The 27,043-nt window shown below is 43.9% G+C and overlaps 1 protein-coding gene across 1 annotated transcript; it reads left to right on the top strand.

Annotated features, from left to right (window-relative positions):
• Positions 1-3,915: 3,915 nt before the first annotated feature.
• Positions 3,916-26,704, top strand: ppp4r2b (protein phosphatase 4, regulatory subunit 2b). The gene is made up of 9 exons (XM_063215272.1): positions 3,916-4,054; positions 5,317-5,398; positions 5,698-5,868; positions 7,331-7,424; positions 8,617-8,654; positions 8,753-8,827; positions 9,397-9,537; positions 17,963-18,351; positions 23,776-26,704. The coding sequence occupies exons 1-9, from the start codon at positions 4,021-4,023 to the stop codon at positions 24,207-24,209; spliced, it is 1,458 nt and encodes a 485-aa protein (XP_063071342.1). The 5' UTR covers positions 3,916-4,020; the 3' UTR covers positions 24,210-26,704.
• Positions 26,705-27,043: the final 339 nt, after the last annotated feature.

Genomic DNA, 27,043 nt, shown 5'->3' with positions numbered 1-27,043 from the left:
GATCAGAATGAGCTTCATCATAAAGAAAGATGGACAATGACATATCTGCATGTTCAGCATATATCATACAGAATATACAGCATATTTAATTTGATGGAGTAACAACACAGACAATAGTATACTAGCCTGGGTGTTTAGATCCCCTGGTAGTGCAGTGGTTCCCAAACTGTGGGTCAGAGGTACTTTACAGGGGTCCCGGAGGACTGTTTGTGATTACCATTTAAGTTTAGCTAAACTATGTTTTTGGTATTATTAGTTATTAGTTATTAGTAATAATATTCCTATTATTACTAATAGTGTATTAATAATATTATATTAATAATATTACTAATATTCTTTCATTAATAACAAAAAATAACCCCACAATAAATAACATATACTTTTGTACATTCTTACTGGTGTCTTTGTGTCATCTCTACCTGTATGCAAACATAGTATGTGTGTAAAAACCTAGGCCTAGTGCACAAAAGTGCATCAATCAAGCAATCTAAATATTAATCTGCACGCTATAGTTGGAGTGCATTTTTGTAAGCAGCATGCTATGCTCTCCGAGCTCTGTGATAACATGTAGGCCTAAACTTGGCGGAACCGAATCTCTGTGTAGTAGTGTATCGATTGTGTATTTACTTTACATAATGTGAATATTGGGCTCTGAAATCATAAATATAGCAATAATTAATGTCCTGAATTTTCAAAATGTTATTGCACTCTCCTGCATCAGTGACATGATATTTAGCCGCTGGGGCCAGATGCGGCCCTTAAGGAGTATACGAAGTCTAAGGAGTCTCTGTACCGATTCTGGCGATTGTATCACAAACTGAAGAATCGGGTCACCTATCTGCCTAGCTAAATCTACTGGGTTAGCATGACAGACAGACGTTTCAGCCTAAGCCTTCTTCAGCGAAACGTCTGTCATGCTAACCCAGAAGATTAAAACTGCAAGAATTACACCCGAGAGAGCAGCTTTTTTTACTAAACTAAAAATGTACATAAATTACAATGAAATGCATAAATTGTCACCGCATCATGTAACAATTTATTAGGCAACGCAACGCTTTTACATAATGCAGTGTTATTACTTCAGGTAATGTCTTGTTTGTTACATCCTCACTCTCTGGACCTATTTGTTTCGAGATTTCAGACAGAGAGCAGTTAAACCTGAACTTAACCAAGAACATAGTACTGTTAAGATTTTAGATGTATGTTAATTGCCACGGCAGCATTTTCAACCTTTTCAAACATATCCACTTAGTCGTAGGCTATGGGTTACTCAAGAAGTTACTCTGCACGTGACCAAGTTACTCTTGAAGTAGGCCTAACCAGTAGCCCAACTTTCATTCATATACAGGCTTGGGCAACCGTAGTGCATTCGGCTCTTGCCCGACTTGTAGTTCCGTGCTGCTTTGTGAGCTCCACTAGGTCTGGAAGATGTAGCAGGATTCCATTTCTCCAATCAAAAAATAATCAGAGCATTTATTGCTTAACAAATTCCTTCAAAAACGTTTTCTGTTTAACTCTAAAGCATCAATATAGTCTAAAAGCCTGGGGAGGCAGTACACTGCAGAGCTGTCTGATAAGCAGATGGGGAAAACCGTCATGAAACAGCTCTGTGATGGGCTGGCAAGGATCGAACAAAGCCAACTCCCTGGGAAATACAAGGTCTGGTGCTACCAATTTACGCTCTACCAGAGGGTAATGTGGCCCCTGAAAATGAGTGAGATCCCCTCATCAACTGTGAGTAAGATGGATGGGAAAGCCAACTCGTTCATCCTAAAGTGGTTGGGGCTGCCACGGTGCCTGTCTGAAGCCGGCCTTTTTAGAAAAAATGCGATGCGGCTACCTCTCAAGTCACTTCAGCTAGGCTACATGCAGGAGAAAGCTAGGTTGGTCCTCGAACTTAGGGAGTCCACAGACAAGTCTGTAAGGAATGCCAACGCCAAGGTGTCGACAGGCCGCAAGTGGAAGGCCCAGTCCGAGGTCAACCAAGCCATCAGCCGGCTCCAACATCAAGAGATCATGGGCAGAGTCCAGGTAGGGAGGGCAGGCCTAGGATGGGGAGATGCACCACGCTTCTGGTCCAAGGCCAACCGAAAGGAAAGGAAGGAGATGGTGGTGGCGGAGGTGACGAGGATGGAGGAAGACCGCTACAAAATCAAAGCAGTGTCACAGGGATGGCAAGGAGGCTGGACGACCTGGGAGGGAATTACAAATAGGAACATCAGCTGGGCAGATGTGTGGAAGATCCCACAGGCAAGACTAAGCTTCCTCATCCACTCAACTTACGACACGCTTCCCTGCCCTTGGAACCTCCACCAGTGGTTCGGAAGTGAAGAATGTTGTGCACTCTGCAATGCCCCCAACGCAAGCCTCCAGCACATCTCGTCAGGCTGTAAGATCGCGCTTTCACAGGGCCGCTATATACCACCATCTATCCAGTAGAGGTCGGCTGTCGAGGCTTCATAGGTTTGTGAACCACATGCCTCCTGAGGGACGTGGGACTCACCGGAGGAAGGCTCAGGAAGGTAACAAAGGCCCTGACAGAGGAGGCTGAAAAGGCGAGCTTTTGCCTCTGGCTCAGGAGGAAGGACAAAACGTGGGGGAAGAACACCTAACCCCAGACAACAGCCGCAGGGGAAAACACCCATCAGCTGCAGGGGGTGACAGGGAGACGTCCCTGTCACTGCCCCGCCACCACAAAACATTTCGGGATTAAAGGGGCGAAACGTTAGTGAATGGTGGTTCCCGACTGATGACCCTGCAGCTGACCATGGGCACCGGAGGAGGTGCGACAGGCAGCAATGCCCAGCAGGACATAACATCTTCCTGTACAAATCCCAGAATATGTCCTGTGACTCCTCAATGCGAGCTGCCATTTATATTACTTTATGTGATTATTTTTTGAGTGGGGAATTGAAATCCTGCTACAGTCTCCAATACCTCTGTGTGTGTTGGAGCGCCACCAGGGGGCTCCAGAACTACAGACACACAGAGGTCTGGTAGGAACCAGGCTACAGGGCAGTCAAGCGGTTAGGGCATCAGACTTGTAGCCCAAAGGTTGCCAGTTCGACTCCCGACCCGCCAGGTTGGTGGGGGGACCAGTGCTCTCCCCCATCCTCCACCATGACTGCGGTACCCTGAGCATTGTAGGCCTACCGTCCCACTGCACTGCTCCCTTTCGGACATCATTGGGGGCTGCCTCCTTGCACAGGTGAGGCATAAATGCAATTTTGTTGCGTGCACTTGTGTGCTTCCAGAGTTCCAATATGCAGACTTCAATCCTCCCTTGCCTGCTTGTGACCTCATGATGATGTCACTGACGACAGAAAATTAATTCTCTTGCAAAAACTCAATTCTAATGTCAGTTTCTCATTTTCAATTGGGATGGTGGCTGAAAAACAGTCCCTCAAAAGTTGTTGTGGCTAGGCTGACTGACAGTTGGGAAACCTCATTGTTTTCTCCACGGGGGTGAGGCCACAAGCACAAGTGGAGGACGGGAGTGAGCATTATTGGAAAATGTACACGTTGTGAAACATGCTCCCCTTTCTTCTAGCCTACTTTTTAACCGACCAAACAAACCTCTCCAAGGGGGGGGCAGGATAGGCCTACATCCAGAGCCGTATATAAGTATTTTTATATACGGCTCTGCCTACATCTAGACGTAGGTCTATACTGTAATGAAATTTCAATATTCTGAAATTGTCAAAATATCGAGACACACATTTTTGATGACATGAAATTCACGTTGCATCCTGGGTAACAGTTAACAACATTAGGCATCATCTTACAAAACTATACATACAGTTACAATAGGCCTGCCCACAGGTCCTACACAGCAGCACACATTCTCGTTGCGTAATTCGATAAATTTACAGGACCAGAGCTTCACTTTACCACCACGGGCGGTGACATCACGAGCGCCATATTGAAACATTTTTCCTTTCCCATTTTTTGTCTTGTCTCCAGGCGGCCATCAGCGCTCTATCTCCTGAATTCGGACTTTTCCTCGAGATCACCTCGAACATGGAAATCGACACTCTTCTGGAGGCACTTAAAGGTTAATACGTTTCCGTTTTGTTTGTACTCCTTGACAAGGCGACGTGTAAATTCGAGATGTTGTTTGGGTTTTGAACTTAGCCATCTATGCTATCTAACTTACCTTGCTAGCGATAAGTAATGGACGCAGCTAGCATTAGCTATGTTGTCTAGCTCTAGCTTGCTAGCTTGGTAAGCTATTTGTGACATTGGCAAGCTCGGGCATCCACGCTAGCTGAAGATACCCCCACAGCTCTCTGAGCTAACTTGCTTGCTAGCCTGTATTTACCTTTCTGTACTAAATTCCCCTGTCACTGTGGTTATGTTAACGGCTATGGTTGTAATATATGCATTTCCTCAACGAATGCCATTTACAGAAACCATGTACTAAATAAAACCAGCGTCATTATCATACATTGCCGGTAAATTTGACTAGCTGATTGGCAAGCTAACCTAGTTCGAGTTTGCCAAGTAGTCGTTACGATTGTTGACAAATTGACACTTTTTTGACCTGGCTTTTTGAGTGTAATGTTGGCTAATTGTCCGCGGTTGTCTTGTTCTCTCCTATTGTGTCTTAACATTTTCTTCAGCTCTGCATGGTAGAACTAGTGATGGCAGCAGTACCTTTTTTCCTGCTAACAGTACCTTTTTTCCTGCTAACAGTAGCTTGGCATGCTAGTAGTTTTCATCGTTTGCCAGCCAAGAAACACGACGTTACGAGTGTTATGTCTTGGGTGTGTAACTACAATCAGGTCTCCATTTCTGCTATTCCTGCCAGTCCTCTTAATTGTCACCACACAGTGTATGAGATGAAAGTATGGTGTCATGCTATTGTTTACAGTTGTGTAACATACTCGGCGTTGACATCAGGTGCATTCTCAATAAATTAGGCCACAAGACCGAAATAGGCCAAGTGACTCTGACCAATGAATTGACTTAAGCTGATTGTAAGTCTGACTCTCTACGTCTAGTGTAACAGTTTACAATAAGGTCTCTTACGACAGCTAAACCTGTGCTAACATGACGGATCGCAATGACATAACAATTGGAGAAATATACCGTCCTAATCTTTTGATGGGTGCACACCTTACTGTATCATTGATGCGCACACATTAGTTGAAGTGAGTGACGTTACAATCTGGTTACGTTTGTTTATAACCAAGCCAAGGTTCGCCAAAGTGTTAACTTTCCCACCCCACTGTTGCCATAGTTTACACAATGAAAAGGTCAGCCGAGCAAGGTTTTCCACCGATGAAAAATGTATCAATTGTTTTCTCTCTGCAGACTTCGAGAAGAAAGCGAAGAAAGAACCCACTCCTGTGTTGGAGCAGTTTCTATGCCACGTTTCCAAAACTGGAGAAACTCTGTAAGGAACCACTAGATGATTGTTGTCATTTATGTTGTAATGAACAAATTGCAGATAAACATGTCTTCGGCCACAACGTTACTGTTGTGATGTTACTCGTGGTGGTCTTGGTTACTCATGTATGTCTGTCATTGTCAGCTTGCCATCACACCTTATCTTGAAAAGTGTACTTTACATTCTTAAGTGAATGATGGAATCTCTAACTTCTAGGGTTGCTGCCTTGTAGTTGTTGTTGAACAGGTGCTTACGCAACTAAATGAAATGGCATTTAACATCTTCATGAATGCATTCCTCTCTAGGGTGCCATGGTCCCAGTTCAAGAGTTACTTCATCTTCAAGCTGGAGAAGGTGATGGATGACTTCAAGGCCACAGCCCCGGAGCAGCGGGGACCCTCTAATCCAAACGTGGAGTGCATTCCCTTCGAGGAGATGAAGGCCCGGATACTGAAGATCGTCAATGGATACACAGGGTATGAGACTGGACAGCTCCACATTTTCTATGTTCACATGAGACATTTAATTCGGAATTAACTGACTTGAATTCTGATTGAAGCTTAAATCCACGTTGAAAATGTCATGTAAACACTACCTCTTAATTCGGAATTAAAGGAAAGATGAAATTAAACTCGGCAGGCAGAAGTGTTTAATTCGGAGTTATTAATTCGGAATTGAAAACATCATGTAAACGAAGTGATTGATGTAAGCAGGGTATCCCAGCTGTGGGTAGCACCTGAAACCGACTCACTGAATTTGACCTAGTAGTGCTGCTCCGAAGGAAAATAAGTAAGGGTTAACGTTCGGCGAGAAGGTCGCTACCGTGGAATAGCAGCACGACAGAGAGAATCTTTAGACCCCGACGCGGAGCGGAGGGGTCTTGTTCTCTCTGAAGTGCTGCTATTCCACAAAGCGACCGACTCGCCGAAAGTTAACCCGCTTATTATATGGATATACTTAAATGATTCACACATGCGGGGACATTTCTTTAGACCTATTTAATGTTAAGATTGTTGCTGCGCAAAACAAAACAGTGCCGTTGTGGAACACCGCTAGGCAACAGCTAGGTAGGCTAGCCAGGACAACAGGTGTTGTCTATCGCAGCAGCTGATTAGAGTGACAAAAGACCGGACCCCCTGCGGAGTGATATGAAACATTCGCTTTAGCCACTGACTTGTATACAAGCCAGTGGCTTTAGCAGTGAACGTCTTGTTGCCATTGACAGCGGTAGCCAGGACAACGGGTGCTGTCTATCACAGCAGCTGATTAGAGTCTTGTTGAAAAGTCGCTTTAGCAGTGAAAAGTCTTGTTGCCCTTGACAGCGGTCTGTTATAGACCAACCCGTCCGTTATCGAAAAATAACAGACGTCCGAACGTTGGGGAGCCCCGTTGAAATGAATGGAGCATTCGACAGATGACGTCACAACCATATAATAAAGAATGCTTAATGTACTTCAGACAACTCAATGAACCCATTTGCTGTTTGTAGAGCTATGCAGTTCATTGCAAGATTGCAATTCTGTATTATGATGACATTTGTTTATTTTTACTCAGTGCGGCCTGTACCATTATTTATTTTGCTATATGGGCCGTAAGGCATAGTTATTAGTCAGATGTTTACATGCAGAGTCATCAACATCAGATAAGGCTATCCCAGTCCGAACAGTTTGCTGTCATTGTCCCTCAATGGTGGAATAAGCTGCCAGTTGCTATGCATTACGTTCATTTTGTCTACTGTTTAACTCAACACTTAAGATTTTCTTTTGCTTAAGACATGTCAAAGTTTTTTATCTTTTACCTGACATGTTTTTCGACGGTATTACTTCCGTCTTCATCAGAGGGTCACTGGGATGGTGACGTGCTTTAAAGCGTCTGCTTAATGTAATGTGATCTGACGTGATGACGCCAATCTGAACTCGTTTACATTATTTCCCTCAGAATCCCTTTCACCATCCAGAGGCTGTGTGAGCTGCTGACTGAGCCAAAGAGGAACTACACCGGCACAGAGAAGTTCCTACGGGGAGTGGAGAAGGTGAGTATGTAGGCGTAGTTAGCAACTATGCTTTCGAGAAATGCACCCCTGCTTTGGTAAGGAGGAAGTGATATGTGATGTTAAAATAAATCACTTTTAATAGGGCAGCTGGCATAGAGCAACAGTAGTTATCCAGTTAGCGGTCAGCTCAGATTTTATTCCCGAATGTTGTTAATGCCACTTTATAAGGATTGGCTACTAAATCAAGCCCTCGTCAACGTTCACAGTGAAATTAGATGAAGGGTGTTATCTCAGTCGTATACACTGATAGAAAGACTAGAATGAATCTTCCATGTAATGACCCTGTTACATTTTAGGGTAGACCAGTCTATAAAATGAAATTCTACATTGTGCTCTGAGTTCTTTATCACCCTTATTCGCTCGACATTCCTTGAAGATGTATACCTTTGCCGGCTCTGCATTTTTTCGGACTGTTTTAACACCAGACTATCTCTGAGTGAGAGTCTTGAGGCTACCTACGCAATTTCTCAAAGTTGAGGTTTACTATGGCCGTTTATTGGGTGTTGTGAATGTGTCATTTGGCATACATGTAGCCCATTGCCAATCGGACAGTTGTATTTATTCAAACTAGGGATGCACCGATACGACTTTTTTGAAAACCGATACAAGTACGAGTACATTAATGTGTGTACTTGCCGATACCGAGTACCGATACCGATACCTTTTACCACCAAAATACAATGAAAATAAATGCATGGCCTTATTTTTCCCACCTGTGATATTTTTATTGTCCATTTCCATGTAGATTTAAATGTTAGTAAATGTATGAGGTGGCACATTTTTTACATGCTGCTTTCAAGTCCACAGAACGTGACCAGATCTTGCATTGTTTTGTGTAATAGCAGTATCGTTACTGGTATCGGCAAGTGCTTTACGAGTACGAGTATAATGAGCAGTATCGGGTGCCGATACCGATACCAGTATCGGTATCGGTGCATCCCTAATTCAAACAAACTGCAGGTTTCCTTTTGTCAAGCCTTTCCACCCCTGCCTGCTCTCTCATTGGCTCCCTTGCTTAGTGTACGGCAGCTGCCATGCTGTCTTTCAGATCGGAACGGTTATGCAAAGCATCATGGGATTTCCCAGGCTAGCGTTTTTATACTCGTGCCGTCACTTCTACAGGCAGTTTGTTAAATACTTAGGAACTCTGTTTTGTTTTTCTCTTTTGCAGAATGTAATGGTGGTCAGTTGTGTGCACCCCACATCAGAGTAAGTGACTGTAATGTTTGACATTTCGGAGCCGATTAACATTATCACTCCAAATGTCAGTAAAAGGGCACTGATGTTTTGTGGCGTATTATTTCTAGGAAGAACGGGTGCAGTGGCGTGAGCAGAATGAATGGTGTGATGTTGCCTGGCAATACTTCTGCATTTGCGGAGAGGTAAGAGTGGCTGTGCACATTTCTCTTTGATTTCTTTTTTATTTTATTTTATTTTTTTTAAATTTTAATCGCCTCACAGATGTTTCGGGCTTATACCCTTCCTCTGTGTGAAATGGCGATTTCTTTATTCATTTATTTTTTGAAGTTTGAGTTAATTCATCAACAAAGTTAAAGGAGAACTTCACTTTTTTGAACATTAAGCCCCTTTTCTGAGTGGTCTACAATGTTTTCGAGTCCCCCTCACTGTTTATTTCATGTTTGCCGCAGTCTCTGTTAATTGACTAATTTGGATTTTATCTCTACCAGCATTAGAATGGCCGTCTATGGGCATGTGCAACTCTAAAATCACCTTAACCATTTGTTTTCAAAAGTCTACAGCTCACAATGTTGAGTACGCTTCCTGATTTTTCAGTTTTTTTGTCTTCAAACATATGTTGTGTGTCAAAGTTTGTATGTCTTGTCCTAAAGCCATGTTGCGTTATAATGGGACTGACTTTTTTTCATCCACCCCCGTCCCCATTTTATCCTCCGTTCCCACTCCCCCCCCCCCCCCCCCCCCCCCCCAACAGGAAAGTGAATGGCCCGGGGACACCCAGACCATTGAACAGGCAGAAGGTCTCGCTGGCTAGTTCGCTTGCCACCAACGGCCTTCCCGACAGCACAGAGAATAAGGACCCCAACACGGGGAGTGGACACAGCAAAACACACAGGTAAAGACCACGGGTGTTAAAACGATCCACAAGAAACTCATTACTACCAGTCTTTGTTCATTGATGAATCATTCATCGTTCATTGAATTTACACACTCAAAGACTTTCTCAATCGCATGCAATAATTCATAACACCTTATTTACGCTGCTCTACACATTTTTTCAATGTCTGGCTGAATGACACAAAGAAGGATTCAGCTAATTAATCAGATTTGTTCTCTCGGAGTGATTCACAGGCGAATTGATTAATTTATTTTCTCGCTGACTTGATCATTGACCTCAGCGGTTTCACCCACTATCTCTGTCATGGATGCATATACAGTACGCACTGACTCATTCACAAATTAATTTCATGCACTAACACACTCACTAGATACGTTCACTTATTTGTTACATTTGCCATAATTTGTGGCGACTTGTGTGCATGTCCAGGGCAAATTTTCTTGATGATGAATCTTCAACTCTTGAATTGGTCCAGTGGATGTTTGTTGGGCCCTAGTCGGTTGCTCACACACTATCTAAAGTCATGGATGCATTTATTCACTGACTCATTTACAAATTCGTTGAAAAAAAAGAACATTAGGGGCTTTTATAGAACAGTGTGAGATGTTGACAGGAAGTGAGTGGGAGAGAGATCTAGGGGAGGATCAGGAAATGACCCCCGGCATAATACTACGGTGCCTTAGCCACGGCTAAGGCCATTCACAATTTCATTTTAGGTGCTTGATTTGTTCACATGGTAGTTTGTTCTGTTTGCCTCTGCAGCGCAGCGCATCGTCTCCGCAGGGCCTACAGTACGGTGCTCCCTCCCACACTGTCTCAGTCATGGGCTCATACACTCACCGATGCATTCATTTGCATTACAAATTCTTTTTAGGCACTTGCAGACTGGTAAGATTCGTTCACATATTAGGCTAGTGACAATGGGCCCAAAAAGGCCTTCGTTTTCGTTCTACCCCAACCGGAGGTAGAACAAAACCCAATAATGTTTTTCCTCATCTCTAAGGTGTCCCATACACGAAAATGACTCTTGGCCAAAGTGATTTTAATGCTAAGCCTAAAAATTTTACACATTTCCATATGCACCTCCAAACAAAAAAAGCACCAAAAATATGACTTCTCCGTATGGGAGTAGATGTATAAAAAATCATGCAGAAAATTACCAGAAGCTCTGAGAGCTTTGAAAATTAGTATGCTTGTGTCCAGGGGGTACCCGCACCAGATAGAAGTGGTTGAATTTGACCATCTTGATGTATGAAGGAGATATAGGCATTTAATCACACACCTAAAATAGGCGGAAAATGAAAAAAAGTGATATTTATACAGAATGTCATCATTTACATTGTAATTGCTTTGTCAGGGTATGTCATATGCACACATATGATATCTTGATGGAAAGGTGAGATTGTGCTGAATCCAGCAATACCTCATATGTATATATTTTATGAATATTAAAGATGGTATATCGTCCAATGTATGAGGTGCCCAGAATGAAAAAAATCGAAAAGGAGTTACAGGACCTATTTCAATGCACTTTAGTGGTGACAGGAATGCTCAAAATTGTATTACAGTATATTACTTCAAATAAACTTATTATTAGTGTGTGGTGCTATAGATTATGCTTGAATGAAGAATCAGATTAGGGTGAAAATATATTTATCACTAGTGTGTGTGTATATATATACGTATACATATATAATTTCTTGCACATCTGTAGGTATTGTTAAGCTGTAAAATGCAGTGACTCCACCTACTTCCAATGCCTTGCAACTAGCTCATCAGAATATTGCATCACTCCTTTCAGGTAGATATGATAGAGGAAGGGGAAATAGAGTTGATGTTAATCAGTTTGTTCAGTGATCTTTTATCTTCCACGAAGTGAAGCTCTCCAGTTCTTCTCCTATGAAAGAGCCAGCTTTCCTTGTCAGTCTTTCAAGACACCTAATAGCCCCTCTTCATTGTGCTCCCTCCCCAGCACACCACTGCATAGAAAAGGACACATACTGGCTTCCACAGTCTCATAGAACATATTAAGGAGTTTATAGCAGACAAGTATAGCCAACACTGTATTTTTTTGTAAACTGCATCTGTGGCTGACCGGTCCAGTTTGTTGTCTTGTTATACCCTGAAATACTTAGATATGCTTACAATCTCCACTTCATCAACCTCAATGGAGACTGGTTGCAGAGCGGGCTTAGACCTCCAAAAGTTCACCTTCATCTGCTTGGTCTTAGTGTTGAGTTGTAGGTGCATTACACCACTGCACAAAGCCCCCTTCCCCTCCTGCCTTAATACAGCATACAATTGCATTATCATCCAAGAACATCTGTGGCATGTGCCTGTGTTGTAAATACGTTAAGTCCGATGTGTACAAAGTGAACAGGAGAGGAGGGAGCACAGTTCCCTAGGCTGCTTTAGTACCACATACTACAGTGTCCAAGAGGCAATCTTTCAGTTTGACAAACTGTGGCCACTCTGTTAGGTAGTCCCTGATCAAGTACACTACGAGGGCATCCAGACCCAGGAGCCTCTCTCCCAATTGAGTTTTGGATGTTCTAGAAAGCGCTGGAAAAGTAAAGGAACATGACTCTATGTCCTGTGCAATAGGTATGTGATGACATCATCCACTCCATCCTTCTCCTGGTATGAAAACGGTACTAGATCCAGTACATGACTTACTGCGGTCTGTGTGTATGTCACAGCATTGTCTTCCTGTTGTGGGAAGGGAGGGCCACTCGATTTAAGTCGTTTATCTCTTTTGGATGTGGCTTTTTGGGGACCGGGATAAGGCATAATGTGTTCAGAGTTGGTGCCTTACTAAGATGTTCACTCGGGCTGAATAACTATTCCAGTAGCTCAGCCACTTCAACAGCACAGGTCTTTAGCAGTCTTGGTGATGCCCTATCCAGTTAATGGGCTTTAACCAGGCCTGCTGTGGTTATAGAGGGAGGGAGGAGGTGCTGGGTGGTGGTAGTGTGACTCCAATAAAGACTGCTCCTGGAAGGAGCAATGAGTTTATGTTTACATACAAATGTTATGTGTATTACCAAAGCCTGACAGCAGGAAGCAAAGGCCTTTTATTTCATGAGCCTACTGTAATAAACAGGGAGGGGAATAGCAAACATATTGAATAGTGAATTCAAAAGTTCATAGATCCATGCATAGCTTCTTCATCAAGTTCACTCAGGCATTACCTGACATCACTCAGGTGTGGCTTGATACCATCATGTCACATGTTAGTGAATTGAATTCAGTGACTTATTTGTTCATAGCTTTAATTTAAAAATTGATTAACCCACTTTCTGCCATTAAATGTTAGTGAAGTTATAAAGCACCATATCTGTAGCCTACTGGTGACATTTCACATGTCATCTGATGACTAATCCCTATGGCTGGATTTACCAAGTAAAGAACTATGATGTCTCACACTTTTCTTCATCCGGTTACAGATCGTTTTATTTTTTATAATATAATTTTGGCAAATCATTTTTGGCAAATAGGAGGAAAGTTAAGGCTATGGTATGTTTGTTAAACTAAGGGAAATAACAGTGTGTCAAATACACTAGACTTCAATCCAGCAACCACATCATATTCTACAGCTAAGCAAATGGTTTGGCTGGACCTGGAAGAAAGGGCCAACCAAAGTGCAAGTCAGAAGAGTAATGACGTTATCTATCCTGGTGCATTTGCTAAATGTAGGCTTAATACAATTAATTGGGAACAAGGCATCGGCGGTACAGACCACACTGTGCATTCCTTTAATGTGCCATGGTCAAGACCCCTCAACTCAAATCCTCTCAGGGGTTCTGTGCTAGGCCCCCCTCTCTTTGCCATCTTTATCTCATCTCACTGGGCAATGTTGTCCACTCACCCTGCTCCCTGCTATGTTGATGATAAACACCTGTCTGTCCAGCGAAATACTCCATAGTTTCTGCGTGTACACTACTGATCAAACGTTTCAGAACGTCTCTTTCACCTCTAGATGTCTAATTACCGTTGTACCATCTCAAGCTATGCATTCAATGTCTACAACTTGAATAACAATAAATAACTGGGAAAATTAGGGTGTTCTAATGCTCTAATGCAGGGGAGTCAAACTCAAATTGACTGAGGGCCAAAATCAAAATCTGGAACCAAGTTCGCGGGCCGAACTCAACAATTATTTTGAAAAATGGACTAAAATTGTGCATACATGCACTTTATACTCATAGTTAAATTTCACATACACTCTTTCCCATCATATTTGTCTTTTCAAATGTGTCTGCACATCCTGTGATACAACAAATTTCATGTTCAAGTAGTGTTACGCTATACATTAATGGTGTATGTGCCAACTGTAATACACATTTGAAATGATCTCGCGGGCTGAATAAAATGGCTCTGCTGGCCAAATTTGGCCCCTGGGCCTGAGTTTGACATCCCTGCTCTAATGCATTGTCTTAGTTCCACCTTTTTGCAATGTCTATGTGTCTATCTGCCTGTCTCTCAGACCTGGCCACATGGATGAAGCAACACCACCATCATCTGCCATTATATCAAGCAGGACATGAGGTCAACCACTGTTACCCCAGAAAACGCTACATAAACCTGGGTGGTATTATTTATGACTGCCCATCTTTTCTGAATACACTGCCAAATTACTGATGCTCTTTTGCACTGTTCAATATACAGGAAATCAGACTGTACCTGACCCAATATGCCACTCAGGTTCTGTACCTTGACTAGTGCAATTCTCTCCTGGAAGGAACTGTTTCATTTTATCTGAGGCTGCACTAAAATGTAATGTTGCTTCGCAATACTGTAACACCAACAGTCTGGCCTTGGCCTCTGACAAGGTAATCCCAATGGTCTGACAAGTTACCAGCTGATACAAGAGTTTGGTCATCCCCCTCAATTTTTAAGAAGCTTGTGAATACACATATCTTCTAAGAGTATTTATCTTCATGCTCAACTCTTATAACCCTATATACAGTATAAGCCTGCACTCTGTATTTTCCACACACACTGAATGTAGCCATTGGATAAAAGAGTCAGGGAAATGTAATGAACTTAAATTCCCTGTAGGCTACTGGCTAGATCTAGACAGGGTGAGATGGCATTTAGTCATTCTGCAAAATGCTGGAACCAGCTTCCTGTCCAAATTAGAACTGTCCCGATAGTTACGGGCAGTCATGGGTGAGCGGTTAGGGCGTCAGACTTGCATCCCAGAGGTTGCCGGTTCGACTCCCGACCCGCCAGGTTGGTGGGGGGAGTAATCAACCAGTGCTCTCCCCCATCCTCCTCCATGACTGAGGTACCCTGAGCATGGTACCGTCCCACCGCACTGCTCCCCATGGGGCGCCACTGAGGGCTGCCCCCTTGCACGGGTGAGGCATAAATGCAATTTCGTTGTGTGCAGTGTGCAGTGTTCACTTGTGTGCTGTGGAGTGCTGTGTCACAATGACAATGGGACTTGGAGTTTCCCAATGGGCTTTCTTTCTTTCTTCTTTCTTATCTTGTTTTAAAAATAAATGTGAAAAGCTTTATTCTCATCTGCCTTTAGTGATACAGTACAGTACACAATGCATTCTTTCTTCTCTTTTCTCTTTCTCTAATCGTTAGGACATTGAATGACAATTTTGTATCATGATGTACTTTGATTGATTCATCGATTTTATTGATTTAGGTTTATCAATGCCATTACGATACCTGCACACATTAATGGTATGTTGGTGCAGTGTATCTCTGGTACGCTATATTATTGTAAGGAAGTTTTAAGAACAAATATCCTTATACCATATAGTTCCCTCACTGTGTTGTATTGGTTAATAATATTATACTTAAATATATACTAGGCTACAGAGCACCACTACGGTTAATAATTAACCAGCCTTTGAACTTTTATATCTATGGAATGGACTGGTTCATTTTCTTTCTTTTTTGGACACATCATATATTGAACGATGTACCATCATCAATGTTGAGAATATATATACATATGAGGTAATGTTAGATTCAGCACAATCTCACCTTTTCCAGCTTTATTATAGCCTACAGATGCAATATATACAGCGCCGCCAGTTAGTATTGGCACCCTTTAATTTTATTTACAAAGTGTGCAATATATCCAGAAATACATTGAAATATACACAACTTTTAACATCAGGATCTTTTAATTGAACATTATAAGATATTTAGAATTGCCAAGAATTTATTTCCAAATGCATTTTGTAATTTCAAGCAAAAACACGAAAAAGGGCATGTCCAGGAATATTGGCACCCCTCCTTCAAGGGTTATTAGACAGCAATGGCAGCCTCCGAAGGTTTTGGTTTTCATCAATGACTGTGTTCTTTCATTTTACAACCAATCCACTGTGCATTTGGATGTGTTCTTTGGGGTTTTGTCTTGCTGGAGTGCACATGATGTTCAACTCAAACCAAGTGTTCTTGCCATGGTTACACATTTTCCTGTAAATGATGATACCTGTCATGTCATGATGCCTGTCATGATACCTGTGATACGGTCAAAGCCTCCAATACCTGGTGCAACAATGGGGTGGCATAATATTATGGATCGGACACCATGATTGATTTTTGGTAGGGTGTCCTTTTCCTTAAAGACTTTCTTGCAGAGTATGCAAACATGCTGTTTGTGTAAGTCACTGAAAAACTGTGCTATTGCTTCATCTGACCTTAAAACATTATTAAAAGGGCTGTGCTATGCCTGTATTTTCTCATACAGCCGTCAGGTGTTCCCTGTTATGACTTTTATTAAGCAATGTGGTCTGCCTTGGTCTCCAACCAAAAGGCACTACTTTGTGCCTAATTCATGTTCTATGGTCAAAAGCAAGTAGTCAAAGGTGATTCCCATTTGCGATTTACCATAATTGAGTCAAATTAGGTTTCCACAATGGTATCCAGTAAAGGGTGCCAATACCAGTGATCCAGGGAGCTTTGCCGTCTTCAATTTTTTCCCTCTCATAGTTAAATATTTAATGCTGTTGATTATTTTTACATTAGTATCAACCACAAGCTATCTATAGAAAAATCATGGTTGACCTTATTATTTGTTGTCTGGAGATATGTCCCATAATGTACTTAAACTTCAAGGGTGCCAATAGTAACTGGCGGCACTGTATATTTATATAGGCCTATATATAAAGCTGGCTCTTTCATGGGAGAACTGGAGAGCTTCACTTCGTGGAAGATAAAAGATCTCTGAACAAACTGAATAACATCCACTCTATTTCACCTTCCTCTATCATATCTACCTGAAAGGAGTGATGCAATACTCTGATGAGCTAATTGCAAGGCATTGGAAGTAGGTGGAGTCACTGCATTTTCCAGCTTAACAATGTATAAGAAATGATATATATATATACACACTAGTGATGAATATATTTTCACCCTAATCTGATTCTTCATTCAAGCATAATCTATAGCACCACACACTAATAATAAGTTTATTTGAAGTAATATACTGTAATACAATTGTGAGCATTCCTGTCACCACTAAAGTGCATTGAAATAGGTCCTGTAACTCCTTTTCGATTTTTTTTCATTCTGGGCACCTCATACATTGAACGATATGGCATCTTTAATATTCAGTAAATATATACATATGAGGTATTGCTGGATTCAGCACAATCTCCTCTTTCCACCAAGCTGTCATATGTGTGCATAGGACATTCCCTGACAAAGCAATTACAATGTAAATGATGACATTCTGTATAAATATCACTTTTTTTCATTTTCCGCCTATTTTAGGTGTGTGATTAAATGCCTATATCTCCCTCATACATCAAGATGGTCAAATTCAACCACTTCTATCAGATGCAGGTAGCCCCTGGGCACAAGCATACCAATTCTCAAAGCTCTCAGAGCTTCTGGTAATTTTCTGCATGATTTTTTATATATCTACTCCCATACGGAGAAGTCATATTTTTGGTGCTTTTTTTGTTTGGAGGTGCATATGGAAATGTGTAAAATGTTTAGGCTTAGCATTAAAATCACTTTGGCCAAGAATCATTTTCATGTATGGGACACCTTAGAGATGAGGAAAAACATTATTGGGTTTTGTTCTACCTCCGGTTGGGGTGTCTCAAAATTTTGAGGCCATTGTCACTAGCCTATATTGTGTTCCATTCGCCTCCCTGCAGCGCGGCGTCTCTTGTCGGGGCCCTAGCCGACAGCTCACACACCATGTCAGTCATGGGTGCATTTACTCACTGACTCCTTCATAAATGCATTCAGGTTAGGGTAGTCATGGGTTAGTGGTTATTGCGCCAGAAAGGTTGCCAGTTCGACTCCTCACCCGCCAGGTTGGTGGGGGGGAAGAAATTAACCAGTGCTCTCCCCCATCTTCCTCCATGACTGAGGTACCCTGAGCACTTCACTTCATGTTGGTTCACATGATACATTTTTGTTCTATTATTTGCCTCTGCAGCGAAGCGTCTCCGTCAGGCCCCAGCCGGGTGCTGACGAGGAGCAAGCACTCGGTGAAGGACGAGGAGGAGGAGGAGAGCCTGGAGGAGGAGCAGCCGGAGGTGAAGAGGCTCAAGTTCCTGAAGGACGGGGAGGAGGGAGGCGCAGAGGAAGAGGAGGAGGACGATGAGGAGGAAGAGGACGAGGAAGAGGAGGCCGAGGTGGACCCCGCACCCCCGGCGGAGGCCGAGAGCCACCGGCCTGCTGCGCTTGCTCCCGAGAGCTCCACGGACGCCAAGCAGGCCCTCGCCCAGTCCTCTGGCTCGCCGTCGGACAAGAGGGACGAAGAGCTGGAGGAGGAAGAGGAGGACTCGGGGCCAGCCAGCTCCACGGCCGCCTGCCAGGACCAAGGTATGGTCTCGATTACATTACATTGCATTAAGCTAACACTTTTACCCCAGAGCAACTTATGCTGGAGCTACACTGCCGTAATGATTAGAGCCCACTATATTGAGTGGAACTGGTGCACCAGACACAGCGGTGCAGCAAAGTGATACTGTGCCATTTTTGGAAATAAGCCTATTGTACACCTCTCCTTGAGTTAAATGATATGAGTTTTACCTTTCTCTTGTATACTTTCAATCATTCTCCATGTATGGCAGTGCAAATTTTACCTCCATGCTAGCAATGAACATGGAATCCTATGAGACCAGCTGGCGGCTAGCTGGTCTCATAGGACCCAACGTTAATGTAACGTAAAATTTGCACTGCAACACTCAGACAACGGCTGGAAGTACAGCAGAAAGGTACAACTGAATCATTTATCACAATGGGAGAGGTAATGTGAGCTTATTTCCAAAAATGGCACAGTATCACGATCACTTTAACATAATGTAGCGCACCCAGTATAACCCCAGCGTTACATGCGGTTATTTCAGGGTACTAGTTACAGTCTGGGGCAATGTGTGGGGTTAGGAGCCTTGCTCAAGGGCGCTGCAGCCATGGATGGAGGTATTGGGACAGACATTCATTCTGCTGGCAAGTATTGGATATTGATCCTGCAACCCTCTGATCTCAAGGCCACCTCCCTAACCGTTAGGCCACGCCTGCCCCTTTTTGGGCTGGATTTGGGCTTTATTTTCTATTTCTTTTTTACTTTATGCTGTAACTGTGAAGCATTTTTGGTTTGCACATGTGCTATAAAAAGTATATTTTACATACCGGTACTTAGTCATTCCAGTGGCACACCATGACATGGTATCTGAAGTCAAGCGTGGGACAGTAGAGTCTCTACGGATGATATTTGACATTGGACATACTTAACAGTGGATTGGCATACTAACAATAAAAAAACTGGATCATAGAATTATGGTCTGCTCACATCACACTGGTGTTTTCCTGTGGCTCAGAATATTCATACTTAAATCCCCCCTCTCCAGTAAGAATCTAGAGCTGTAAATGGATTGTGGATTCCCAGTGGGCATGTGGTTAAGTGAGCGCTTTTGGCAGATAGCTGGTGTGAAGCGGTAGGAATCATATTCCCATAGTGGGAGAGCTTCTTTTTTTTTTAAAGTACAGCAGTAGAGTCTGGTGCCTGTTGAGATGCACGCATGCTGTGTGCCTTACATTTCGCATGCATCCGATTGCACATACCTCCTTTAGGACGATTGGAGCACTTCCCACGATACTGAAGGTATCATCTAGGGGGGCAGTACGGGCTTCTCATTGTTGTCCACTATTGTCCGTTTTGAAGATCACCTCTCACGATTTTGTCAATACTGCACTGAACATGTACTGTGTCTGCGTAAGCGTGTATTGACCGGTGCTTACCGTGCACAAAAATGTCAAATTCGCATGGCAATGCACTCATGCACGGAAAGTGCCCCTGCATACGTATTCAGCAGTAAGCATATCTCCCCGGCCTAACAGTTAGAGATGATTTGTGATTTACAGTCCAGCTGTGGGGAGCCCAGATAGCCAGCTGCTGCCAGAGATCATCAATACTTCAGAATACTTTTTTTTTTTTTTTAAGCTCACCCCCCTTAATCCATCCATCTGCAGTCGCACGAAGCCCCCCCCCCCCTCCATTTCATTTTCAAGCAATGTTAACCTGTTAAATACAGATGTTGTTTACTTTATCCCATTTCGCTTTCCAGAAACTAAGAAGTTCAGACAATGTCAAAGCAGCGCGTGAAAAGACAGTGATTTTTTTCAAAATTTGGGTAGAGTTTAGACAGATGTATGTTTGCATGTCCCGCTGTGCTGAGTGATGACCACCCAGCTTGTACTGGGAGTAACTACTGGGTAGTGTCGTGTAAATAACACCTACTATTTTTACACATTTGGGAACACTCCTCCAAGGGCCGGGACAAACTGTAGACTGTGATGTGTGTTTTTCTGTGTGTATGTACATAATCTCGACACATTTGAGAGTTATACATCGTGATCAATTCTAGAGATAAGTGAACGTAAAAGAGTTTGTTGCACAGGAAGAACACATTCGTAGCGTAGTAGACTTTAACCAGGAACTTGAAGTGTAAATGACCTCATCAGCAAAAATGAAACTAAACATTGGGGAGTTGCTTCAAAGCTGATTGGCCCCAGAATGTTACAGCAGCTATTTCCTGGTCTACATCGCCAACAGCATTGAGGCCTACCTCTGACTCTGTCATCCAGTCAAAGTCTTTATAATCTACTGCTCCAGACAGTTTAGTTATGTAAGCAGCTTGTTACGGAGGGATATTGTAGTTGCATGTAGACTAGACAGCACACTACCACATCCACACCACATGGGGGCACCGGCTACCTTTTGAGGCTCTGTGCCTTTAAAAACAGTGGAAGCCATTTTGAAAGAGGAGTGGGAGAACACCTGAGAGGTTGGCTGGTGAACTGGTGAGCACCTGCTCGCATGCTGGAGCTGGTTTGGCCAGCATCGGAGCTACCCTGCTCAGACTGGTGCACAAATGTATGGACAAGGAGGGTTCTTTGCCGATGTGGAGATATGGTGACACTGAGGAGTTTTATTTATCGTCGTGAGGTTTTCCTCGCAAACTGGGAATGCTGGAGGAGAGCTAGCTGGAGAAAGGCTCTGGAGACTGAGCTGTACGACGCAGACGTCCATGCTTGCGTTTGCCCTGGAGCTCAGGTATATTTGGTCACCCCTTTTCACCACATCCATGCATTTAGAATCGTACATGCTGACTAACACGTTTTAATGCACACATAATGTTAGGAGAGTTAACAGGGAGAGAGTTAACCTTCGTAATAAGTGGAGGCTTCGTCCGGGATTGAACATTAGACAATGAGCTTGGGTTTGTGAATTAGCATAAATGTTTGTAGCATGGGAGCTAACCATGTGTTTGGGTAGCTAGGTGGCTAGGCTAATGACTTTGTGATAGGACTTGGTTTCTTTTGTTTTGTTTTTGCTTTGCATTCTTTTCTTTGTTGTAAGGGTTGTGAGGTATCAACTGCTTACTGTGTTTTTGCTATGTTTACAGTTTGGATTTGGAGTGAGAGCTGTGTGGTATCAGCTGCTTACTTGGTTGCTATGTATTGTGCCAAGGTCCTATGTGCGTTTGATTTGTTTGCTAGCTAGTCAGGTAAGCCTTTGGGGTAATGTCTATGCTATTTCTGTAAATGGGGGCTCGAGTCAATTGAAATGGAAGTCAGTGATTACAGTTTGTTGCAATTGGTGTCCTCCCTGGTGTTGTCTGGTTTGCATTGAGTAGCTTGATTGTGTGAATTGTGAAAATGTCTGTCTTTGTGGTGGAAGACTTTTTGGCAGAGGAGGTGACGCGACTTCGGTTGCTGAGACTTCCTAAGCAAGATGTGCGCGCAGTGGTGGACTTTTGTGGGGCGAAGGTATCGGCTGATGCAAGGAAACCGGAACTCATTGATGTACTGTTAATGTGGCTAGGGGCAAGTGATGAAAAGGCAGAGGCTTTAAAACTACATGAAGAGGAAATGGCAGTCCTGCGAGAAGACATAGGGAAGATGAGACAGGAAATTGAAATGATACAGAGAGAGATTGAACAACGGGATAATGACGGGGTTACACTCCCTCAGAAATACCCTCTGTCTTCTGCAGGCTCTTTCGAACAGCTGGTGCCCTGCTCGTGCTTGAAAGAGGGAATTGAGAAAACTGAAAGTGGTATTGTGGAGGTAACAGATACGTTGTTTGAAGAAATGAATGAGCTTTGTGATGACGAGGTCACTGATGGGGAGGAGAATGTTGGAAGTGAGGAGGAAACAGTGGACCTAACTGAGACATTCTTTGTGGATTGGGAGGAACTCTACTGTAGTGAAGCTAATGCTATTGATGTCAGCACATGTGAGGGACCATCTGAAAATGCCCGTGATTTGTCTGTGTGCAAGGAGACTGTTGATGGTGTTGCCTTTGAACCTGAGAATGACGCTGTAGCTCTGGGCAGTACTGACATGTGTGAGGTGGTAGTGCAAAGTCTTGAAATGCATAGCTTGGGTGAGAATGGACAAGAAGCTGACCCCGTTTCTGAGAATGAAGTGTCTGATGTTATTAGTTTGCCTTTGCGTCCTACTGCCGAAAAGATTGAAGAGAATGCTGTTTGTGACAGGGATGCCCATGTGGATACTTGTGAAGCTGCTGAGGGCAGTGTGATGTACAATGAAATCCTGAACTGTGAGAGCTCTGACCTGCCTGTGGGAGAGGAGCCACAATGTACCTTAGCATCTGATGGATTGAAAATTAATCTCCTGGAGGATCCTAAACTATTGCTACGTGTGTATCATCATGAGGTTTATTGGACACTGCCTGTGGGTTCTCATGAATGCATGTGGTCTGTTTCGCAGTCATGGCAAATTATACCCAAACCTCCAGTTAGGGGTGGCACAGGAGTGCTTTGGTGGGTCATAGCAATAACCTGAGCATAGTTATGATTGGACACGGATGGATTGATGGGTTTTGCTGTTTTCTCAAGGTTTCCCATACGTTACTGTTGGATGTCCAAGGGAACTATTCTTGTCGTTTTTAGTTCTGTTTTAGAGAACAGTGTATATAATTTGTAAATATGAAAGAAAATAGGAAAATGTGTAGAGTTTAAAAAAAAAAAGTATAAAAGATAAAAATGTTTTTTAAATAAAAAACATGGTTTGAGGGGGGAAGGACTGTTACGGAGGGATATTGTAGTTGCATGTAGACTAGTCAGCACACTACCACATCCACACCACATGGGGGCACCGGCTACCTTTTGAGGCTCTGTGCCTTTAAAAACAGTGGAAGCCATTTTGAAAGAGGAGTGGGAGAACACCTGAGAGGTTGGCTGGTGAACTGGTGAGCACCTGCTCGCATGCTGGAGCTGGTTTGGCCAGCATCGGAGCTACCCTGCTCAGACTGGTGTGCAAATGTATGGACAAGGAAGTTTCTTTGCCCATGTGGAGATATGGTGACACTGTGGAGTTTTATTTATCGTCGTGAGGTTTTCCTCGCAAACTGGGAATGCTGGAGGAGAGCTAGCTGGAGAAAGGCTCTGGAGACTGAGCTGTACGACGCAGACGTCCATGCTTGCGTTTGCCCTGGAGCTCAGGTATATTTGGTCACCCCTTTTCACCACATCCATGCATTTAGAATCGTACATGCTGACTAACACGTTTTAATGCACACATAATGTTAGGAGAGTTAACAGGGAGAGAGTTAACCTTCGTAATACTGTAATTGCTAATTATTATATGCACAAAATGCCACTCATATTAATTCTCTCTCTCTCTCTCTCTCTCTCTCTCTCTCTCTCTCTCTCTCTCTCTCTCTCTCTCTCTCTCTCTCTCTCTCTCTCTCTCTCTCTCTCTCTGTCTCTCTCTCAGAGCCTTCAAGCACCCAGTCGGAGGCCAGTTCAGAGGAGAGCAAAGCGGGAGAGAAAAAGGAAAAGAAGAAGGGTGCCGCTGCGAAGAGGGAGGCCGACTCGGAAGAGCGTGAGCTGCCCAGTGGCTCCAACGACAGCCCCAACAGCGAGCCCACCGACATGGACCAATCGGAACAGAGCGCGCCCTCCGGCACGGCGGCCAGTCCCGAGAGCCGGGAGGCAGGAGAGGAGAGCAATGAACACGTCAGCAGCAGCAGCAGCAGTAGCAGTAGTAGTAGTAGCAGCTGCAGTGAAGAGAGCGAAGAGTCCAGCGCTGCCCCTGCTGCCACCCCCTCTGACAGTACCACAGAGCCCCCCACAGAGGGCACCCCCGAGTCTGCCTCCTCGGCGGCTCAGGACTCGGCCACAGCAGAAGAGCCCATGGAGGTGGACTAGACTGGAGTGGAGAGCCATCTGCATCATCAGCCGTCAACAGCACCACAACAATAACACCACCACCAGCAGCAGCTGCAGCAGAACCACCATCACCACCACCACCTCTTACATTATCCCAGCCTACCAACCGGCCCCCACCTCACCCCTGGCTGCTCTGCCCTGCCCTGCCCTGCGTGTCCACCCATCCTTTCCTCAGGGCTGAGGAGGGCTGCCCGATGATGATGATGATGATGATGATGATGGACACCCAAGCTCTCGCCAGGAGACTTTACAGAGCCCACTGACTGGAGTTTATACCAGAGTGCCCCCCCCCTCTTAGCTCTTTAAACTCTCTCTGCCGTCTCTCTCTCTCTCTCTCTCTCTCTCTCTCTTTAATGTCCTTCTCTCTCTCTTGTCTTTTACACACGTTCACACCACTGTTGGCTCAGGAAGAGCTCACCAGGCCCAAGGCCCCCCCTTCTCTCTGTGTCTGTTCTCTCTCTCTCTCTCTCTCTCTCTCTCTCTCTCTCTCTCTCTCTCTCTCTCTCTCTCTCTCTCTCTCTCTCTCTCCCCCCTTGTGCTGTGAGCTCCCTCCACACTGTGTGTGAGCACCTGAAGTGTGTGTGTGTGTGTGTTGGATGAATATATGAGTGTGCGGCTGCCTGTGTGTCTTTTTTCTTTTCTACTTCCAGGTTTTTAAAAAGACTTAATATTTAAAAATAGAAGGATAGTAGTGAAATCTTTCTTTCTTATTCCGTAATACCTCCCCTCACCCCCATGTCTCCTCCTCCTTGTCCTCCCACTGGCTATGAAATTCTGTGAGGTAGCCTCCTGAGCTGGCTCCATTCTCCCCCTCTCCTCCTCCCCCCGTGGCACAGGCCAAGTCTCCTGGGGGAGCATCGGTTGAGGGTGCGATGAGTTTGTTTATCTTTTTTGTTTCTTTCGTTCTTATCATTTTTAACAGACAATGACTTGATTTTTTATTTTTTTGTTCTTCTTCTTTTGAATTTATACTGACTGTGTGTATGTGTCTGTAGGGACGTGTGTGTGTGTGTGTGTGTGTGTGTGTGTGTGTGTGTGTTTGTGTGTGTGTGTGTGTGTGTGTGTGTGTGTGTGTGTGTGTGTGTTTTAGTGCAGAGACCCACAGGATGTGTTGTGCAAACGTCTTGCCCTGTGATTGCTGTTAGGCTCATATTCATACATTCGTCGGCTCCAGAGTAGGCAACCCAACCTTACCCAACCCAACCCAACCCAGCGCTGTAGGTAGTTCACGCAGCTGCGCCAAAGATCCACTAAGATTTTAAGTGACGTCTGCAGATTGCCAGCTTTTTTTTGTCCATCTCTGTTGCTTTTCCGGTTCAGTTGTGTGCCGTACTCCATGTTCCTCATTCTCGTTCTCCTGTTTTGGATGTTTGAAAGAGAGGGTGGTGGGTCTTGTGGAAATGCCAGGTGTCTTGGATGCAGGGTGAGGGCCGTGCCAGGGGGTTGATGAATAAATACTGTAGCCTTGTGACTCCTCTCCTCCCTACTCCTCTGCTATCCTCTCGTCTCTTTCCTCACCTCCCCTCTCCTCGTCTGTAGTAGTATAACTGGCTGCCTATTGGCCGGCGTGGTAGGAAAGCTGTTAACCCTTTCGTGGGCAGAGCTGCTGTAGGTGCTGGGCCGCGTCTGGCCCGTTGTCCACCCGGTGAGTTTTAAGGCCAGAAGGACAGAGAGGGCAGAGAAGGGGAGGGGAGGGTGCCATGCCAGGGAACCTGGGTAGAAAATGATGTCGAACATCAAACTCTATACATACCCCACCACACACACACACACACACACACACACGTCTTCATGCTCTTCATCCCATCTCTTGCACCACGTCAATATCTCGCTGACTGTTCCCAAAGAGGACTTTTTTTTTTTTTTGATAACTTCCTGTTCTCCCCGATGTTTAAACTCCTAATCACAGCTTTCCGTGTTAATTTATGAAGACATTTCAGTTTGATTTACCTATAGGTCTACATATTCTTGGACAAGCAAAACGATGGTCTTTTTTGTGTTTCATATTTTTGTTTAATTTTGGCAGCCAGTTATTGATGACTGGCCATGTGCAGCTGAGACTAGGGAGTGGCTGAAGGATTTGTGCGTGTGTATGTGTGTGTGTGTGTGTGTGTGTGTGTGTGCGCTTTCCTGCCTCCAGGCACACACAGTGTGTCTGCACTTCTTATGCCCCATCGTTGAACTCAATTGTTTTTGTTTATTTGTTGTTTCTTTGTTTTCCACTTACTCTGTGTACGCTGAAGCAATAACTGGCTCCCAAAAGGCACAGTTCTCTCCCCCAGACGTATACTGGTTTTGATATTTAGAATTTTTAAATTCCCGTAGAGGTTTTTTGTAGATTTACAAATGTGTTCACTGCCTCTGTGAATCCATACAAAATTGTACATTTTTTGTGTATACCTGAATGCGTGTGCTTTACAATATAAATAAAAGATTTTCAGTACAGTTGAGGCAATAAATGTTACGGGTTTTAATGTTTGGTGTGTTTGTCCTTTTCCTCCATATGGACTACTTTGCAGTTCTTCAAAAGATCGTAGCGGTGTCTGAAATGTTCTCCTCATACACATTACAGATCAGTGGCGTCAGAGAGAGTAGGGAGAGAGGGGTTCCTATGGTCCATTGTTTCCGGGTTCTACTGTCGAAAGGGGGGGGGGGGATCCCTCTTTAGGCAGACCTAAGGACTGTTCTATTCATTGTAGGAGTATTATGACACGCCCTTTTAGGCAGACCGGAACCTGGTCATGTTAGGTGCCCATAGCAACCTATTACATTGGCATATCTCTTTATACTTAAATAATCTCTGGTGGCGTAGT

This window comes from Engraulis encrasicolus, chromosome 14, assembly GCF_034702125.1.
Source record: "Engraulis encrasicolus isolate BLACKSEA-1 chromosome 14, IST_EnEncr_1.0, whole genome shotgun sequence".
In the NCBI taxonomy this organism is placed as follows: Eukaryota; Metazoa; Chordata; class Actinopteri; order Clupeiformes; family Engraulidae; genus Engraulis; species Engraulis encrasicolus.
The sequence above is the reverse complement of the archived record's forward strand: the minus strand, read 5'-3'. Positions and strand labels throughout refer to the sequence as shown.

What these genes read in the sequence shown, in the direction of transcription:
- ppp4r2b (XM_063215272.1), top strand. Translation starts at nt 4,021, where the DNA reads ATGGAAATCGACACTCTTCTGGAGGCACTTAAAG. An exon ending in ATCGTCAATGGATACACAGG is followed by an intron (nt 5,869 to 7,330) that starts GTATGAGACTGG and finishes TATTTCCCTCAG; the next exon opens with AATCCCTTTCACCATCCAGA. An exon ending in ACTTCTGCATTTGCGGAGAG is followed by an intron (nt 8,828 to 9,396) that starts GTAAGAGTGGCT and finishes CCCCCCCAACAG; the next exon opens with GAAAGTGAATGGCCCGGGGA.